Raw genomic sequence first — 14,333 nt, 5'->3', positions numbered from 1 at the left:
CTGCCGGGGCTAGTGGTTGCGCCACTCCCTGCCTGAGGAGGATTGTGCAAGCAGACCTCGCGTGGCCGCTGGCCTATTTTTAGCGCAGTCCGGAGATGGATAGACTCGGATTTAAAGCAGCCGTTTAGTCTAATCCAGCGCACATCATGATGACCTCATTGTACTCCATCATTCTTTTTCAGTCTGCTTTTCGGTCTCTGCCTGGGCCCTTTGCGTTCAGTGTGAGCTCAGCTCTTGCTGGGTGAGCTCAACATTCCCATAAGTACCCTCCTACCTGCTGACTTTCTCGGGTTAATATCTCTAGTTCTGTCCTCTTTACCGAGCTTCATACATGGTTATTTCATTGCATTCTCCACTTGGATGCCTCAAAGTCGTGTCAAACCTAAAACGTCCGGGGCAGAGCTTTTGATTTATACCCCTTAGTTGATGCTTTGCTCTCCACCTCAGTAAAGAGATCCACCATTCACTTAAAATTGCTCAAGCTAGAAACTCAATAGGCATCTTAGACTTTCCTCACCTCCCCGTATATAATTCGTATATAATTCACCGGCAAGACTTCCACCTCCCTAATGCAATCTCAGCCGCCATCTCTCCCCGGGTGTCCCCCATCCCCTTCCCACCGCCTTCCCACCTCCCTCATTGAAGCCATTCTCCTGTCGCCAGAATCATCCTTTATCTTATTTTTAATTTTTTTCAATGTTTTTATTTTTGAGAAAGAGTGTGAGCAGAGTAGGGGCAGAGAGAGAAAGACACAGAATCCAAAGCAGACTCCAGGCTCTGAGCTGTCAGCACCGAGCCCGATGCAGGGCTTGAACTCACCAACCGGAGATCATAACCTGAGTCGAAGTCCTACGCTTAAGCGACTGAGCCTCCAACAAAATCACCCTTTAAAAACTAATCCAATTATTGTACTTTGCATTCTTTTCGTTTTTCTTCCTAACTCCTTTCTGTAACCTACCTCTGGACTAGATCCAGCCCCTGACTACTTCTCTTGTTCAGTTCTTCTGACTACTTCTTCATGTTCAGTTTCTCTTCCTCTTTCTCTAATCACGCGTTCATTCTCTATGAAGCCAAGCTGACTGCCCCAGACCGCTTCCACCTGACCCTGCTCTCCACCCTGCCTTCCTATGATGGTTTAAATCTCAGATGTCACATACTCTGTGTATTGGTCAGGGTTCAACCAGAGAAACAGAACTGCTAGGAGTTATAAATTAAGAGGTTTATTGCAAGGAATTGGCTTACACAATTGTGGGGGCTGGCTAGACAAGTCAGAAGTCTGTGGGGCAGGCTGGAACTCTCAGGCATGTGGTGTAGCTGCTGTCTGTAGGTGGAGTATCTTCAGAGAAGCTCCAGGCCTGCTCTTAAAGCCTTTTAACTGATTGGATCAGTCCCACCCAGATAATCTGGGACACTCTCCCTTCTTTAAAGTCAACTGGTTATGGACTTCAATCACATCTACAAAACACCTTCACAACATCACCTAGATTGGTGTTTGAGTGAATAGCTGGGAACTGTAGCCTAGTCTAGCTAAACTGATACAAAAAACTAACCATCACACTCAGAGACACCCTCTCTGGCCACCCAATCAGAAATAGGTCATTCTTGCTCTACTGCTGGTTTTCTCCATGGAATAAGAAGAGGACCCATCATCCAGGTACCTGGCTGGCTCAGTTGGTACTACATGGGACTCTTGATCTTGGGGTTGTAAGTTTGAACCCCATCTTGGGGTTAGAGTTTACTTAAAAAAAAAAAAACGCAAAAAAAGGACCCATCGGCAGCTGTAATTGTTTATCTTATTATTTCCCCCAAAGACTTAGTTCCTTGAAAGTAGCCACACGAATTTGTCCCCATTTACCCAGCACTGACCACAGTACCTGACACATAATAGATACTAAAAAAAGAAAATTGTTGAATAAATATATGGATGAATTTAAAACATTCTATTGTCCCCAAGCATATAAGCACCTGTTTTCAAACAATGTCTGTCTAAATAATTTGAAAGACTTCCATGGTGTATGTATTAATCACAGTTCTCCAGAGAAACAAAACCACGGGAGATTACACACACACACACACACACACACACACACACACGCACATGCATTTATTTTAGGAATTGGCTCAAGTGATTATGGTGGCTCCTTTCCTCGCTCACATCCTTGCTTCTTCTTCCCAGCCAGCCAGTTGTCTGTCCACAACTGGAAAATGACATTTTTCTTTAACTTAGTGAAGAAAATATGACAGACAGATGACTGGAAAGGCAAATAACACAGTATGGAAACTAAACGAGAATTGTGAAAGCAATGTTTTTTGTACGTTCTTAATATCACACCAAAACACATTTTGGTTTCTATAGTGCAGTTCCCTTTATCAGAAAGCCAACTTTTATGCTGCTTCTCGCCAGTGCTTTTGTTTGCTCTTTACTCACCCACGCCTTCCTGAGCCATATAAGCAGATCAAAGAGAACCTGGTTGAGATTTCTCTTCCTGAAGGAAAGCACCTGTTAAGGACTCTGGAAAGGGCAGTATCTTTGTCCCAGTTCACAATGGATTGGCTTCAGCTGTTCTTCCTCCATCCTGTATCACTTTATCAAGGGGCCGCTTTTCCTTTTGCACTTCTGTTTAATTATCTCTGCACTATGGACTCATTTTCCACCCCTGCCAGGTAGGTTTAAAGGCTAATTTTGCTCTTACATCTATGAATACCATAGTAGGTCAAAAAGCACGGATTGGCCTGAAGACATGAAGATTAAATAATTAATTATACGGGGGCGCCTGGGTGGCTCAGTCGGTTAAGTGACTGACTTCGGCTTGGGTCATGATCTCACGGTTCACGGGTTCCAGTCCCGCATCAGGTTCTGTGCTGACAGCTCAGAGCCTGGAGCCTGTTATGGATTCTGTGTCTCCCTCTCTCTGCCCCTCCCCAGCTCATGCTCTGTCTCTCTCTGTCTCTCAAAAAATGAATAAATGTTAAAAATTTTTTTTAAATAAATAATTATATGGTTGTTTTTAAGTAATTATCACTACCACTGATTATTGATTGCTCAATCATTGATATCTCTATTAGAGTGAAATGGTAGTGGAAATTGACATCATGTCTGCATTGACTCAAAGTTTGACAGGTTTACATTAAAGGGGAAAATGGTGAAAATAAACTCTGGGGAGAGATGGATGTTGACTTAGTACGGGAGTTCCCCAAACAGATATGTCTATACCCCCACCATATGTCCTGTACTCTTGACCAGTCCTAATTTCATGGAATTTTATCATTTTCAATAAAATTAAATTTTATTAAATATATAACTGATTTTTAAAATGCCTTTGTATGATTTCTCAGAGAAATGGAATAAGTCGAAATAAATTATGTTAGATTGGCTGGATCTCAATCTGGGGTCCAAAAATTATTATCATTAGAGACTTGATAACTTGATTGAAATGATTTTTGTGTAGTTAATAAGTTATTATTATTTTTTATTTGAGAGAGAGCACAAGCAGGGGAGGGGGTAGAGAGAGAGAGAATCTCAAGCAGGATCCATGCTCAGTGCAAAACTGATATGGGGCTCCATCCCACAACCCTGGGATCATGACCTGAGCCAAAACGAAGAGTCAGACTCTCAACCAACTGAGCCACCCAGGCGCCCCTGTATAGTTAATACATTATATACATTAAAGGCAGCCCGTGTTTTTAAAGAAGTTTGTGGAATATCCTTGTGTCACATGAAAATCCATTGCCGGAGGGCTACCTCCTAATGATTCACTTATTTTGGAAATTAAGATTTTTATACACTGGGGATTTTTAAGTAAGATCTAGTTGTATCTAATAAAAAGAACTACTGAGTTTGACGAATCTGTGGTATATTACATGTTCACAACTGGTTGACAGCCCTTACCCTCGCTTCGGAGGGGAGCAATTGTAAAAAAGTTTCCTATTGAGAAAGAATCACAAATAATAAAGCAAAGCAAGTGCAAAAACAAGGGTTAATTCTCATAGGGTTAAGATTGCCGGCTTTGGGGGCGCCTGGGTAGCTTAGTAGGTTAAGCGTCCAACTGTTGATTTCAGCTCAGGTCATGCATGATCTCATGGTTTGGTTTGTGACTTTGAGCCCACGTGGGGCTCTGGACTCTGTGCTGACAGCATGGAGCTTGCTTGGGATTCTCTCTTTCTGCCCCTCCCCTGCTTGTGTGCGCATATGCGTGCACATGCGCTGCCTCTCTTGCAGAGAGAGGGAATATCTCAAAAATAAATAAACTTAAAAAAGAGAGAGAGAGATGGCTGGCTTCGGAGTCAGACTGGCGGATCCTGGGTCCTTGCCTTCCTGAGTGTCCTGTGTATGTGAATAAATTCTCAAGTTGATCTGTGAAATGGAAATAATAATGCCTATCTCATGGAGTTATTTTAAGGATTAAATAAAGCTATTTCTTACAAAGAGATTATTAGCACAATGCCTATAATAAAATAAGTACTCAATACCTCATGTAGCCTACATTGAACATGTGTAGACATTTTAATGTTTACAAAGCCTGAGGGCAGTTGCCACTTCAGGCTTCTACTTCTGCTGTGTAAGGAATACATGTTCCCCTTATTTTTCCGTGGCAGGGAAGCACGGGAATGGCCCAGGCCCTGTGTGATAGAGCAACTTACACGGGGACCACCTATCAGTCCCCCCACAAGAAAGACATTCTTACTAATGTGTGTGTCGCTGAGCCATGATACATACCCTGCAGTGGTCAAGAAAATGTAGGCCTCTTTTTAATCTTTTTGTTTGTTTGTTTTAATGTTTATTTAGGTTGAAGGGAGGGAGGGGCAAAGAGGGAGGGAGAGAGAATCCCAAGCAGGCTCCGTGCTGTCAGCACCGAGCCAGATGTGGGGCTCGAACTCACGAACCATGAGACCATGACTTGAACTGAAATCAAGAGTTGGACGCTTAACTGGCTGAGCCACCCAGGTGCCCCAAAAGCATAGGCCTCTTTGACTCAATTTTCCTATCCCTGACCAGTCAGGACCTATTTTCACACCTCTTCATTCAGATTTATTAATTTGGCACCAATTAAAACAAACAAACAGGGGCACCTGGCTGGCTCAATTGGGAGAGCATGTGACTCTTGACCTCGGGGTCATGAGTCCAAGCCTCACAATGGGTGTAGAGGTTAATTAAAAAAAAAAAAAAAAAACTAAAAAGTAAACAAACAAACTAACCTCCATACACTGTGGAAAGAAGAACTGAGTCCTCATAATGTGAAATTTCCCAGGTCTCTGCACATCCTCAGGGCATCTATCAGCTTCTGAGGGAGGCAGTTTGCATAAACCACTTCACTGACGTGGGTCTTTAACAACATTAAGAAAAACCATCAACTCCTAAGATCTTTAAAGTGCAATAGGGAAGATCAAGAGCACCTATAAAGATTTTCTAATTGAGTTTTTTTTTTTTTTTTTCTAATTGAGTTTTCAAACAGTTAGTGGAGAGAGGCACGGAGTCCCCTTTCCCGCTCTCTCTGGAATGGTGCAGGGCAGTGCAACCCAGGGAAAAGGAAAGAGGCTCATCTCAATGAGACGATGTCTAGAGAGCTGTCCTAGATCCTCGACACTAGCTTCCCATCACTTTTCAGTCAGGCAGCAAACCACTAGATTAAAAAAATTTTTTTTCTTAATGTTTATTTTTTAGAAACAGAGAGACAGAGACAGAGTACAAGGGGGGAAGGGCAGAGAGAGAGAGAGAAGGAGACACAGAATCCAAAGCAGGGTCTGTGCTCTGAGTACAGAGCCTGATGCAGGGCTTGAACTCACAGACTGCAAGATCATGACCTGAGCCAAAGTTAGATGCTCAACCTACCTAGCCACCCAGGTTCCCCAGCAAACCACTAGATTTTTTAAGATGTCCCCACCAGGGAACCTTCCAGAGCTGTCACCCACAGGATTGTCAGGGGAGGGTGTTGTTCTCACTTGAATGGTGGGTATCAAAATTTGTTTCCTGATGTAGGTGTTTTCAAATGGACTCTGGCTTTTTCTCCCAGGGTTCTTTCCCTCAGAAAAACAAAAAGAAGACTTTGGAGTGATAACAGTATGGCTCCTTTAGGTGTTACATGGGATTCTCCAGAATGACATCTGAAGTGACTCATTTGTCACACTGTTCCAAGTCAGTCTCACACTTGGCCTTTTTCTTCCAGGTACCTCTTTCTCCTGGCTGGAGGCGGGGCCCTGGCCTGGGCTGCTATGGGTTCCTTCGCCGTGCTTGTCCTCATCCCTGCTCTGTGCGCCGGGGTTCTGATTTCCTCTCTCGGCCCCCGGGATGTCCACAGGTGGGCTTTCTTCTTTCAGATGAGCTGGCAGACGCTGTGTCACCTGGGTCTGCACTATACTGAATATTACCTGCAAGAACGTCCTTCCATGAGGTAAAGCAGCCTGTTCCCTTGGCTGTATTAAACCAGCCAAGGCTTTGCTTGTGCCTGGGGGACATGGAGAGACCCTGAGTGTGGAGTTTGAATCTCAGTTCTTGCACATCTGAGCAGTGTGACCTTAAGCAAGTCATTTAAACTCTCAGCCTCCATTTCTTTTCCTAAAAAAAAAAAGTGTGCGTGTATGTGTATATGTGTGTTTATGTCTCTGAATGCAAATCTTTGATGTTAGAGATAATGTATATAAATGTAATGATGTGACTATAAATAACTACCATGTGTTGCCTGTGTAGCACAGTATCTGGCACTTAGCTGTACTTAACATTGTGCCTGAAAGGGCGTTGAACCAGGGGTCCCAGGGCCCCTGGATGAGGCCTGTCTTGAAGTGACTAAGCACTATTTGCTGAACTCAGAGTTGGTGGTTTAGACACACAGCCAGCGGCCTCTCCTCCCCTTTAATAGGACCAGGAAGGTATCAATCCACTGTAAACCTTTGCTACCTTCCCATGGAAGCTGCTGTGCAAGAGTTTTGCTGCTTCTTCTTCTTTTTTTTTTTTAATGTTTATTCAATTATTTTGAGAGAGAGAGAGAGAGAGAGAGAGCAAGCAGGAGCAAGGGAGGGGCAAAGAGAGGGAGAGAGAAAATCCCAAGCAGGCCCCACACAGTCAGTGCAGAGCTCAATGCAGGGCTCGAACTCACAAACTGTGACATCATGACCTGAGCTGAAATTAAGAGTCAGATGCTGGGGTGCCTGAGTGGCTCAGTTGGTTAAGCGTCCAACTTCAGCTCAGGTCATGAACTCACGGTTCATGAGTTCAAGCCTCGTGTCAGGCTCTGTGCCGACAGCTTGGAGCCTGGAGCCTGCTTCAGATTCTGTGTCTCCCTCTCTCTCTTCCTCCCCTGCTCGCACTCTGTCTCTCTCTCTCTCTCAAAAATAAATAATGATTAAAAAAACAAAACAAAAAAAAAGGAGTTGGATGCTTAACTGACTGAGACTCACAGGTGCCCCAAGAGTTTTGCTTTCATTGAGACTCAGATATTCCATCGTCCCAGAAGGGTGGTCACCCAGTGTAGGAAAAAGAATCAGTCTAAAGAAATGTTTTCATGAGTCCCTGAGATCACCAAGATTAGAGGTATCTAATACAGGTATGTCTGTATTCTTGAGGCCTGTGGTCCCTGGCTCCCTCTGTTATCACAATTGGCGTGGGTCCATGGTCACTCACAGAACAGGGGCTGTGACCTGTCGAGGTGGGTCACCGGTCTGATTCTAGCTTGCCATTGCTTCACTCATTTTGCCATCCCTGCCACACCCAGAATCCTTTTCTTTATCCTCACTGTCTTCACCAAAGGCTTTAGGGTTTGCTTCTCAGAAGAAGAGGCAAGATGGCAGCCGGTAGGGAATGGGGAGTACTGACTAGGGTGTGGTGAATTAGCATTTCAGTGGGAAGCCAGGACCTGATAGGGGCTGGAGGAGCAAGTTAAACGGGATCTGGTTGACGGAAGGAAGGCTGAGCCAGAGCTGAAATGGGAAGATGTGCTGATTTGCTCTGGTTGTCATAACAAAGTAATGAAGACTGGGTGGCTCACACAACAGAAACTTACTTCTTCTGGAGGCTGGAAGTTCAAGATCAAGGTGTTGGCAGGTTCAGCTTCTTCTGAGGCCTCCCTCCTTGGCTTGTAGATGGCTCTTTCCCCCTGTGTCCTCATCTGGTCTTTCCTCTGTGTGTGTCTGTGCCCTAATATCCTCTTCTCATAAGGACACCAGTCATATTCGTTTAGGGTTTACCCCAATGACCTCATTAAACAAAATTTTTTTTAATGTTTATTTATTTTTGAGAGAGAGAGAGAGAGACAGAGTGTGAACAGAGAGAGAGGGAGACACAGAATCGGAAGCAGGCTCCAGGCTCTGAGCTGTCAGCCCAGAGCCTGATGCAGGGCTCAGACCCATGAACCACAAGATCATGACCTGAGCTAAAGTCAGACTTAACCAACTGAGCCACCCAGGCGCCCCTGATGACCTCATTTTAACTTAATCAACTCGTCTCCAAATACAGTCACATTCTGAGGGACTGGGAGATAGGGCTTCAAAATACGAATTTACGGGGAACACATTCCACCCCAACAGAAGGAGTGTGAACAGGGGTTGGTGGCATTTGGAGGCGATTTTACTTACTGTTTGGATAAGTCAGATGAGGTCAGTTGTCCTTAAATCCTCAGACTCACAGAATGAAACAGCAGCATTTGGGAAACAGTGCCATTTTCTCTCCACAGGACAGCAACCCTGATTGTAGAGTGAACCATATAATTTTCCTTAATTTTCTCCACAATAACTTTGCCAGTTATTGTGACACTGAAGCCAGAGCAGTTCAGGTGATTGGTTAAGAACACCCCTCAAATTGCTAATGACTCAGTGCACACCCCAAACCCCTAGCTTGACTCACATTCCTCAGCACAGAAACCACAGCCTGCAAAATCTTACTATCAGGGACCGGTTCATATTCAAAACCTCTGCTTTACTATAGTCTCTTCAGTACTAAATTTTCGTTTCTTCCATGGCAAATTTCTTCCAGGTCCCTGATCCTAATCTGTATAGGCCATTCTTAGAAATATTGTAATCAATATTTCCCCACGATATTCCTTGTCAGTCTTTTAGTTGCCTCTCGGATTCATGATTAATTTCCCCATTACCTTAAAAAAATTTTTTTTAATGTTTATTTTTGAGGGAGAGAGAGACAGAGTGCAAGCGGGGGAGGGGTAGAGAGCGAGGGAGACACAGAATCCAAGGCAGGCTCCAGGCTCTGAGCTGTCAGCACGGAGCCCAATGCGGGGCTTGAACTCCTGAACAATGAGATCATGACCCGAGCCGAAGTCAGACACTTAACCGACTGAGCCACCCAGGTGCCCCGATTTCCCCATTTACCTCTTGATCCTGCCCAGAGTAGCTTGTGGTCTGAACTAATCTAAGAGTCTTTGTGGGGGCACTGTAGGCCAGGACATCGGTCTTGATCATTCAGAGCTATTATCTGCTGTGGGGTCATGTGTGAGGGACTGGACTGGGATGAAATAAATATGGGGAGCGTTTTCACATTTAAATAAATCTCTTTCAGGTTCTGCATCACTCTTTCCTCCCTCATGCTCTTGACCCAGAGGGTTACATCCCTCTCTCTGGACCTTTGTGAGGGAAAAGTGAAGGCAGAAGCAAGAGGCATCAGGGGCAGAAGCTCTGTTCTTGAACATCTGTGGAAGACACTGCCCTATTTCAGCTACTTGCTCTTTTTCCCTGCTCTCCTAGGAGGCTCCCTGTGTTCCTTCCAGAGATTTCAGGCTCGTGTTCAAGGGTCCAGCAGTTTGGGTCCCAGGCGCTCTGTCTGGGCTCTGACCCGGATGGGTCTGCAGATTCTGGGCCTCGAGTGCCTAAAGGTGGTCCTGAGGAAGGTGGTGGGTGCAGGAGCAGGTCTGACTGACTGCCGGCAACTCCAGTGCATCCGTGTCATGTGGTCCACAGCCGAGCTCTTCAAACTCACCTACTATTCCTGCTGGATCCTGGATGATGCGCTCCTCCATGCAGCAGGCTTTGGACCTGAATTTGGTCAGAGCCCTGCTGGGGAGGGATACGTCCCTGATGCGGACATTTGGACACTGGAAACAACCCACAGGATATCCCTGTTCACGAGAAAGTGGAACCAAAGCACAGCTGGGTGGCTCAGACGCCTCATATTCCAGCACGGCAGGGCCCGGCCGTTGCTGCAGACATTTGCCTTCTCTGCCTGGTGGCACGGGCTCCATCCAGGACAGGTGTTTGGTTTCCTCTGCTGGGCTCTGATGGTGGAAGCTGATTACCTAATCCACACCTTTGCCAACTTGTCTATCAGATCCTGGCCAATGCAGCTGCTCTATAGAACTGTCACCTGGGCCCACACCCAGCTCATCATTGCCTATATCATGCTGGCGGTGGAGGTCAGGAGCCTCTCCTCTCTCTGGCTGCTGTGTAATTCTTACAACAGTGTCTTTCCCATGGTGTATTGTGTTTTGCTTTTTCTATTAGCGAAGAGAAAGCATAAATTGACCTGATATCTTTCCCCAGCCTTCATCTTATACATCCATGAAATAGAGTTTAAAAAGTGCCAGATGGTGTGTTGATGATGCATATGCTTGAACTTTTCCATACTAGAAGGTTTTTTGTTTTTTTTTTTTTTTCAAGTATTGGATGTGTATACCTCATGTCTTGCCATAGAAATTTGGGCATCTACTTTAACAAGCTATTATACTGGTACCAAAGTCCCGCCCACCCCCCCCCCCCAAAAAAAAGAGACAAAGACATGGTTTCTTCCCTTTGGGCTTACAGTGTAGGTGTGGAAACAACATTTAGGTAAGGGGATAGATAAAAACATTAGGTACTGTGAACCAAATGACAAACAGTATATACATGGACACCTAAACATTGAGTGTCCAATTGGTCCACTTGATCCTGGACCGTGAGTTCAGCAAGACAAAAACAACAAAAACAAAAACCTAAGTCAGGGGCGCCTGGTTGGCTCAGTCACTAGAGCATGTGACTCTTGATCTCGAGGTCATGAGTTCTAGTCCCGTGTTGGGTGTAGAGATTACTTTAAAAACAACAACAACAACAAAAACCCTCTAAATCATATAATTGTGTGGGTTTGTTACATGAACTAGAGACTCATGCTGATCCGTAAGTAATTTGAAAAATTTGGTCTCAGAATGGAAAGGCTGATATTATCTCAGAATATGTTAATAAATTGAAAATCTGGCTGAGGCTTGATAAGCACTTACATAATTGTTAAGTACAAAACTGACCCATGAAATATGTCACACAAAGAGACCAAGAACAAGAAGTAAATCCTATTTTAGTACAACGTTGAGGGTCCAGTTCCCTTTTCTTGGCACATCCTAAATAATTGTCTCCGTTTCTTCCTCTGTTAGGACTTAAAATACCCCAAGAGAAAGCTGTCAAGACCTCCAGTGGTAGTGAAGCCACAGTCACATAACGATCGTTTTCACATCTGTGGGCCACCTGGCATGTTACAGAATTACAATTTCTCTTCAAATCAATTTTAGCTCAGCTTACTTTAAAAACTTACCCTCTTTCTAAGCAATGGCATTGGTGAAAATCGAGTTTAGTGCATTAATTATATTTTATTCTCATATTCACTAAAAGGAATACATACAAATCGTTTGTGTCCCACTTAAAATCATCTGCTGACTCCGTTTATTGCACCATGGGAAGCACTGCACAGCATCTAATCTTCCCAAACCAACCATTTTCATTCTTTACAAAATTTAAACTTGCAAGTGAGCTTCTAATTTTTAAAACCTGACGAAGACAGTCAGAAGTTATAGATCATTTAGAAAGTTGTGTCGGGGCTCCTGGGTGGCTCAGCTGGTGAAGCATCTGACTCTTGATTTCGGTTCAGGTCATGATCTCACAGTTTGTGAGTTCAAGCCCCACGTCAGGCTCTGTGCTGTGTCAGCATGGAGCCTGCTTGAAATTCTCTCTCCTTCTCTCTCTGCTCCCACCCCACTCAAGCTCTCTCTCTCAAAATAAATAAATAAACTTAAAAAAAAAAAAAAGCTGTGTCAATATCACTCACTAACAGACAGCAAACAAACAGCCCGATCTTCACACACAGAATATAGCACAACAAGCAGTGAGGGCCCTGAACAGATGGCAGGAATTTGTAGTGGCCTTAACCCTCCGGCACTGCACTCAATAGCCCAGAGGAGACAATGTGGACAAACAGGATTTTCCAAGGTTGGGGATAGTCAAGGGGAAGCAGTAGGTTGCCAAGGGGATGTTAAAGTACTCTAAGACCATTACAAGCACGTTGCTGGAAGGACATCCCTAGAATCCGACCCAGACGGGCAAGTGGGATGGTAGTGGTGGTGTTATAGGTTGGGAAGAAAGATAAATAACCATTGCAGCATTATTTATCATTAAAAAAAAAAAAGCATTAGGAGAATGGTTAAGCAATTACGATGGGCTATGATAGAGCTATTAAAAATGAATGGTTGAGGGCGCCTGGGTGGCTCAGTTGGTTGAGCGTCCGACTTCGGCTCAGGTCATTATCTCAAGGTTTGTGAGTTTGAGCCCCACGTGGGGCTCTCTGCTGTCAGCTGGGAGCCTGCTTTGGATCCTCTGTCTTCCTCTCTCTCTGCCCCTCCCCCGCTCACACTTGCACTCTCTCTCTCTCTCTCAAAAAATAAATTTAAAAAATAATAAAACCATTAAAAAAATGAATGCTTGTATACAGGCACGTCTGAGGAGCTAGCTACATGGATGTATGTGTTCAGTTTATGAAAACCCTTCAAATTGTACACTTAAGATACGTGCAAGTTTATGTATGTACATTACACTTGAATAAATTTTTTACATGAATGCCTTTAATGATTAGGAAAATGCTTACGATAGATTACTCAATTTTAAAAAGTAGTTGGTTAATAAAGTTTTTTAAAGGGCAATTTGGTCTCCAAATCTATCTCTCTATTGATGGCCAGGGGTAATTTCTGCTCCTCCGATTGGTTAAAACCAGGACATCTACTTCCTTCGCTTTCTATTTGCATCCTATAGAAATGCTTCATTTATATTGGACAGTATAAAGAACAACGTGATTTGAAGGACTTAATGTAAGGAAAAAAGTCTGAGCCAGGCATGTAGATCCAGAAGCCATCTGTCTGCACAGAGGAGATTCCGGGATCCAAGAGCAGAGAGCAGAGAATGTATCTTCTTCCAATCCTCATTTCCTTTGTTAGGACTTAATTTTTGAGTTCCTGACTCCTGCTTCAGCTGCTCCCTCAGCATTTGGCAACTTTAGTTTCCCTTTCCTTCAGTTACTGATTATCACTCCCAAGACCCCGCCTATTGCCTCCCAAATTCCCTTTGACATATCACCGATAGCACCTGCTTTTTCATCTCTGTCATTATTAATCTCATGGCTCTGACCTTGCTTTCGGAACTGGATATGACATTTTTCTTCTTTTGTTTGATCTAGAAAGTGGCCTTCAGGCCACCCCTGATTTCTGTCTTATTCTGTCCTACTTATAGGCCCAACCAGAATAGTATTTTGATAAATTATGTTTATCCTCTATAAATGCAAGGAAAGGGCCAGCAGCTGCTGTCCTGTAGGTGGTACCCTGGACAAGTGAATTAGATTCTCGGGGCCAAGTACTAGAGCTAAGTAACCCATAGAAACAGCCCCCAATGGGGCTGAAGCCCCTGGCTTCTGGCATCCTACCTTTTATCAGCCAACTTACTCTAAAGAGTTTGGTAGGAGGCTTCACAGATCCTCCCATGGGACCTCATCCAAATTTTGAAAAATATCATTGTATGAGATTCTGTTGATTAAGAAATTTCTAAAAATGGGATAAGCCATTAACAGACACATGAAAAAAATGCTCAGCATCACTCATCATCAGGGACATACGAAACAAAACCACAATGAGATACCACCTCACACCTGTTAGAATGGCTAAAATTAACAACGCAGCCAACAACAGATGTTGGTGAGGATGCAGAGAAAGGGGAGCCGTTTTGCACTGTTGGTGAGGATGCAAACTGGTGCAGCCACTCTGGGAAACAGTATGGAGGTTCCTCAAAAAACTAAAAATATAACTACCCTATGACCCAGCAATTGCACCACTAGGCATTTATCCACGGGCTACAAGTGTGCTGTTTTGAAGGGGCACATGCACCCTAATGTTTATAGCAGCACTATCGACAAAAGCCAAAGTATGGAAAGAGCCCAAATGTCCATTGATAGATGAATGGATAAAGAAGATGTGGTATACATATACAATGGAGTATTACTTGGCAATCAAAAAGAGTGAGGTCTTGCCATTTGGAACAACGTGGATGGAACTACAGGGTATTATGCTAAGTGAAATGAGTCAGTCAGAGAAAGACAAATATCATATGACTTCACT

General features: G+C 44.1%; 1 protein-coding gene across 1 annotated transcript; it reads left to right on the top strand.

The window, feature by feature from the left end:
• Positions 1 to 132: 132 nt before the first annotated feature.
• On the top strand, positions 133 to 12,602 carry MBOAT4 (membrane bound O-acyltransferase domain containing 4). Its single transcript, XM_015062704.3, has 3 exons — positions 133 to 2,664; positions 6,165 to 6,389; positions 9,500 to 12,602. The coding sequence occupies exons 1-3, from the start codon at positions 2,546 to 2,548 to the stop codon at positions 10,461 to 10,463; spliced, it is 1,308 nt and encodes a 435-aa protein (XP_014918190.2). The 5' UTR covers positions 133 to 2,545; the 3' UTR covers positions 10,464 to 12,602.
• The last annotated feature ends 1,731 nt before the right edge of the window (positions 12,603 to 14,333 follow it).

This window comes from Acinonyx jubatus, chromosome B1 (genome assembly GCF_027475565.1).
Source record: "Acinonyx jubatus isolate Ajub_Pintada_27869175 chromosome B1, VMU_Ajub_asm_v1.0, whole genome shotgun sequence".
Classification (NCBI taxonomy): Eukaryota; Metazoa; Chordata; class Mammalia; order Carnivora; family Felidae; genus Acinonyx; species Acinonyx jubatus.
The sequence above is the reverse complement of the archived record's forward strand: the minus strand, read 5'-3'. Positions and strand labels throughout refer to the sequence as shown.